This window comes from Ylistrum balloti, unplaced genomic scaffold (assembly GCF_031769215.1).
Source record: "Ylistrum balloti isolate Yb309-2 unplaced genomic scaffold, AGI_CSIRO_Ybal_v1 Utg369822, whole genome shotgun sequence".
NCBI classification, from domain to species: Eukaryota; Metazoa; Mollusca; class Bivalvia; order Pectinida; family Pectinidae; genus Ylistrum; species Ylistrum balloti.
The window spans coordinates 337386-343656 of record NW_026781989.1 but is presented as its reverse complement, the minus strand read 5'-3'; the positions used below and the strand labels follow the sequence as shown (position 1 = coordinate 343656).

The window sequence follows — 6271 nt, the reverse complement described above, 5'->3', positions numbered from 1 at the left end:
TAAAAATGAACGTCCCGTTTCATCGACACCAAAATACAATGTTATAACAACGGGCACCATTTCTCGCGTTGTCAAGACAACGGCGACGTCAAGTATGACGTCATAATTAAGGATATTAACAGAACCTAAGATTAATCAATATCATATCACGATGTATTCACTCAACAAGTGATCTCTCTCGTTCAATCACAATAAAAAAATCGTATTATGAAACCACATATATACAAGTAAATAGGGATACGGGACTACATTTACATCACAACAAAATCGACACAATCTCACTTATTGAACAATAGCGATTGGAATTCTTATTCAAGATTATTTACCGTTCTGATAGTTTCTTTTATTTAAAAAAACGGAATTAAGATGATAAGGAGGAAGAAGTCTCAATTTCGGAAGAGTTCGTAATTAAGCGAAACGAACTATCGTGGGATTTTTTAAAAATATATATTATCAAGACTGTAAGCCCGGATTTCGAGTTATTATAACACTACCTTAGTTATGCTCGTTTACGATATTGTAATTAAACTGAGGACAACCCTGTATCTATATGAATAACTGTACATATTATTACAATTCCTTTAGATACCCCTTGCATTATAGTAAAACCTCCTCATCACATTTGTGTTATCGTATCCGGAGAAAACCTTAAGTCAAACACACTAGAGTCCTTTAATCTCTCAGGATTATATAAACCAATATTGTTGTTTCTGCATTCCTAGACAGACTTATCCGCTAGTTCAATAGTTTTCACACGACATCAAATGAACAGATATCAAGACGACAGATATTCATCATCTGATTTTTCCTCGTCATCATCGTCGTCGGCATCAGCATACTTGTACCGCGCTAGCATGTCGTTCTCATCTTCCTCTTGTATATCGCCTAGGTTACCGTTCCCGAGGTCGCTGTGGATCTCTGTGTAGACATCCTCCTTAGCATTTGTGTCTGGCGAGGCGGTTCTGTCTGTTGGTTCACATTCGTCTTCGTTCCCAGAAGAATTAGTACTCAAAACTGTGTGCATGTAGTTTTCCATTTCGTCTTCTGACGTCATTTCCGGCATAATTGAAGATCCTTCCTGTGCGGTCGTTGTGTCCGTGATGTCGTTGCTGGTATCTGACGTGGGTGGGGCATCGTATGGTATAGTGTGAAGGGAAACTGAGAGTGGAGGACTTGGTGTCTTACGGTTAGGACTTGTAGCGCCCTCATTGGCCTTATCTTTGGTAGGATTGAATTTCATATCATGCAGTTCTTTTGCACTATGACGGATGTTTGTCGTATAGATTACGTCATGAAAACCTTCAAAGTCGACTTCCCATCTACCATTGCCGGAATCAAACTCCTCAAGCCTGTCGAACCGGTGTCCCCAGAGGACTTCAGTAGGAAGATATGAGGTTCGAGCCTGACAGTACTCTCCAGTAGATTCTATGGTGCCTTCTACATAAATGATGAGTTCATACTTATCGCTCATAAGGTCGGCTGGTTTGATGTTCCAAAACGGGCTATCGGAAGTGATTTTATGGGATAAGATAAGTGGCCACATCAGAACTATCCTTTCTCCCATACCCTGAGCATGGAACTCCATGTCGTGTAGATAAAGCGGGTACTGTACGCCTTCTGTGGTCACGTGCTTCTTTGTGAGGACTCCGTGAACTCGTGCGTCCAGCAAATGGCTCTGTCGCATGTCGCCAAGTCGGACCTGTGTGTGGAAAATTAGAGTATCGTAATAATATATTTTATTATTGATACACTAAACGTACATCAAACATAAAAAGTCATTACATTGACGAATGAAAGATGGTAATATTGAACATTTTTATCAACTTAAAAAAAACAATTGTAAGTCTGGGATTACTGGGGTGGCAATATATTACAATACATGCACATATGTAGGACTTTATGTCTTAAATCAGCGATCGCTTCTTAAAAGCAGTCCTAAAACGGAACTTACAAGCAGTCCTAAAACGGAAGTTAAAAGCAGTCCTGAAACGGAACTTAAAAACAGTCCTAAAACTGAACTTAAAAACAGTCCTAAAACTGAACTTAAAAACAGTCCTTAAAAGGATCTAGTGCTGGTTTTTATCAACGAACTCAGCTGATAAAATCAGATTTGCATTAGATCTGAACCATTAACAGCAAAGAAAAGTAAAAGTAAGTTTGAAAATTGCGTTTACCTGTAAACAGAGACAGCCATTTTCCTGGTTAACAACGGCGGTCTTGCTGAAGACGATGGTCTTCTGTCGGCGCTTTGGTTGGGCAAACTTGACGAAGACAAAGCCAAGCAACAGGTTCTCCATCAATATTCCGCACGTGATCTGTATGAACAGCAACACTAGGGTGCTCGTACAATCCGAATTCAGATAAGCGTAACCATACCCAATCGTCGTCTGCGTCTCAATGGAAAAGATGAGAGTGCCGGCGAATGTGTAAACTCCGCTCAGGCAAGGCTTCCAGTTGGGGTCGTTGATATGGTCGAAGTCGCCATTGCTAGCCATGATCCAATACCAACATACACCGAAGAAGAAGAACGTGACGAGATACATGTTGAAGACGATGGCGAGAACATACCGCCATTGTAGGTCGATGAGTGTGATGTACAGATCCCTTAAGAAAAGTCCTCGGAATTCTTTCAGTCCTGAAAAGTCGAAGTGAATACCATGTTAATAATTATCAAAACATAGCTTGGCTGTCTTCGCACGCTATATCTTTTTGATAAATCGCGCAAATTATTAAGCTCGTGAGAGATGAAAGGATGGTAAGTTTTCTGCAACACATTTACTTGTGTTTCAAAGAAAATTACACATAAGAAAATAAGACAAAACCCAGAACGAGTTTTCCATTACCATATTGTCTTAGCTTTTATAGAAAAAAAGTGAGGAAATTGTCAGAGTCCGCACTAAATAATACTACTAGGTAATTCCGATTGTGGTATCTCTTATCTCTGACATTGAAACCCAAGCAACTGTTTCTGTACATAAAAAAAAATCATGAAAAGTGTTAGGAATTACTTGGGTGTCAATCAGCCGAGTAATATTTCTCACGAGAGGAACGCGTGTACAGATATCAGTATAATTTGCCCTCAAGCCCAGAGAATGGTGCTACTTAATAAGAATTAGTAGAATGATAAAAAGATCAGTCCTAGCTTTACAATGTGTTACGTAAAGAGATCTCCTATGAACTCCATGAACCACGCCTCGGTATTATAACCATCTTACCACGCAAGGTTGATAGGTTCAGCGCAAAAGGAAATCAGTATTTTGAATTTTATGTGAAAATGTTTTAATGTGATTTGATGGAAACAGTCATATACTTATGATAACAAAAGCAGTTTGTACTCTTTCACATAACTGAACATTAAAAGCATGCTTTCAGCGAAAAAAATTATTCCAAGAACTTCTTTCTAAATATGTTTTTAACTTTATTGTTTTTATCAAAGATGCAGAACTTGCTTGTTTAAAAATAACGATCACTATGCCCTATGAAAACAATTAAAAATGACGTCATAACTTTGTTGTCAAATACATATTTTAGTAACACAATATACACAGTGATGTCATCTTATAGTATATGAAATCTTAACATATGGATACTGCTGTAGAAAAATCTGCAGAAAGACATATTGATATTCTTATTACATACTGTATCTATTGCGTGTCAAATATATGTTAATTAAACCCTAATGTTTCTGGTATTTCATCTATTTGTTATTGATACGATGATATTCTAGGTGGTGATTTAAGACAGGTCTTAATCAGATAAAGATGAGAGTTTAAACTAAGCTTATATCTTTATAAGCAGATAAAACGCAACAAAGAGAAGAAAAAAGAACAACTTTAGACGAAACCTGTGATTATGAAAATCTTTCAGCACTTGAAACACTTAAAAATAAGGTATACTTAGTAATAATATTTTCCTCCAAGAATTAATTGTTGTTCCTAGAGTCAAATTAAACTCGGTGTAAGGACAATTCAAAATGAAGTGAATTCAAAATTGTCCTTCCAAATATTATATCTGTTGTGCCTATTGTCAAATAATACAACGGATGCCAGCTTAACCTTACAATTATACCTGTTGCCGAATACAGATAATATTACCTGTAACCCACCGCCACTTTAGTCAAATACACAGCTATAACCGTACTGGTGTCACTATCGTAACATCAATAGAGCGACATTGATTGCCAATAATCGTAGTGTTGTCACAATGTCCTGATCTACGGTCGGACGATTACATTAAATACAATGTCTCACTTGCCGTCATGGAAAGTTATATATACACACACCAATAACCGTCCAATATATCAAAGATCGTTTACAGCATGGTCAAGTAATTAGTGGATACTAATGGTGATTGCTTAAAAGAAACACAATTGCTAAGCATCGTTCAATATAAATTTAGAGTTAGTGACAAATGAACCAAACAATAAACTGCATCATACAGCTGTTTCGTCATTTCAGGACTCGTCAGTGATGCTAGAGACATATTTCTTCAAATAACCGGTTTTCACCAATTGTCAAACAAACACAAGGTAAAAAGACGAGCGCCGTTTTTAGTGTTTAGTTATAGTCGATGCTATAAACGTGTTAACGTTACTATGTTCATATAACTGCTAATACATGCAAAAAAACAAACTCATATGTCCTTAAAACCTTTGATTTTCATAAATTATGAAATTGATTAATGTTTGTATTAGTACACTTACCCTCTGGATTTTGACAATTATTTTTTGTACTTATTTGGGTATTCCTCAATCGCTCTTGGGACATTGACTTTTCAATGTAGGTCATTACATCACTTATGAGTTTTATTCATTCTACTGTGTTTATTTTAAATTTCTATAGAATTAAATTAAAGCGTTATTGTCTCAAACGTTATGTACTATATATTTTTAATTACATTTGGAATGACACGGCTGCAGCGATTATTTAATCAATCATATTTAGCGCTAAAATTAAACACGTGATTAAAAATCCTAATCGGATATATTGAGTACACATAAAATATTTTAATTAGTCGTCTAGCTATATTTTGAAGTGACGCTCGTTTATAGGCCATTAGGATCCGAATAAAATTTATATAACTTATGTATTGATATAGCATCATCTAACTATCTCAAAGATTACTTGTTCAAAACTCGAATATTTTTGTTATCCTCAGTAAACATGCAGGCACTCCTGGTACAGCTTATATCTCTTAGATGTGAATATTGCATGACAAGTCTAGTACAGTCTCTAGTGTATTGGTCATTTTAAAAGAATTTGTGACAGCAATTAAAGAATAGAAAGAAATAATAACATATATTGTGTAGGAAATGATAAAAGTAGGAATCCGTCGGTTTGAAAAAAAAACCCAACAACATTTAGGCGTAAGCTGACACATTCTGTACATTTTAAGCAAACGAATAAAATTTCGCACCTGTTAAGCATGGATACACTTTGTATATTTTATGAAAAAAAAATGTAAATTGTTTGATAATTAAATTAAATTAAATTTGATACGTTAAAATGTGCACATGAGAACGCTTAATCGTATTTTTCCTCTCAGAGATGTGTTAGTATTTTACTATTCAAACTAATTCGGTTTGTGTTCACTGTTGATAAATTATTTGAATTTAAACGAAAATAATCAGTTTACAAATTTATTTTCACGGCGTCACAAATAATAATTAAATACATTTTAAATATTTATTTGATACATACATTCTATAAATATTTGCAAATTACTGACATTCTATACATGCTTACAGATTAAAATAAATACGTAGTATAAATGTTAATACATTACTTACCTGTGTATTTGACACGGTAATGTCCAGTTTTCTTTACCAACGCCTTTCTGTTGTCTTCTGGATCAAACTGTCCGATTTTAAGTTTACGTTTGACATATTCCAATATAGGGTAGCGACTTTCAACGGTTGGTTTTGCGTCTTTGTACATATAGAACATACCGAACTCCTGACCTGTTGAGGTCATTTTGAATTAAATGTATTTTCGGTAAGTAAGATAATTTTCTACTGTATCTTATATCGATATTGATGTAAGAACGATACTGCCAGGTCTGTACTTGGTTAAACTGCACGTGTTGTTTCCTTTGACCTCAAGAGATGTTGTCTGGTCGGCCGTAGGTAAATAAATAGATAAATTTGATCGCAATTCCTGGTCCATCCAAGTATCATTTTATAATTGATCATGCATGAAGTTCAGTATGCCCCCTTGGTTATCTTTTAATGATTGGAATGCCCGGGGGGTAGTTCACGTTCTCTGAAAAAAAA

The 6271-nt window shown here is 35.5% G+C and overlaps 1 protein-coding gene across 1 annotated transcript; it reads right to left on the bottom strand.

Moving 5' to 3' along the window:
• Positions 1-775: 775 nt before the first annotated feature.
• Positions 776-5972, bottom strand: LOC132545069 (G protein-activated inward rectifier potassium channel 2-like). The gene is made up of 3 exons (XM_060208736.1): positions 5789-5972; positions 2175-2635; positions 776-1699 (listed from the first exon to the last, which is right to left on the bottom strand). Exons 1-3 carry the CDS (start codon positions 5970-5972, stop codon positions 776-778), a joined length of 1569 nt encoding a protein of 522 aa, XP_060064719.1.
• Positions 5973-6271: the final 299 nt, after the last annotated feature.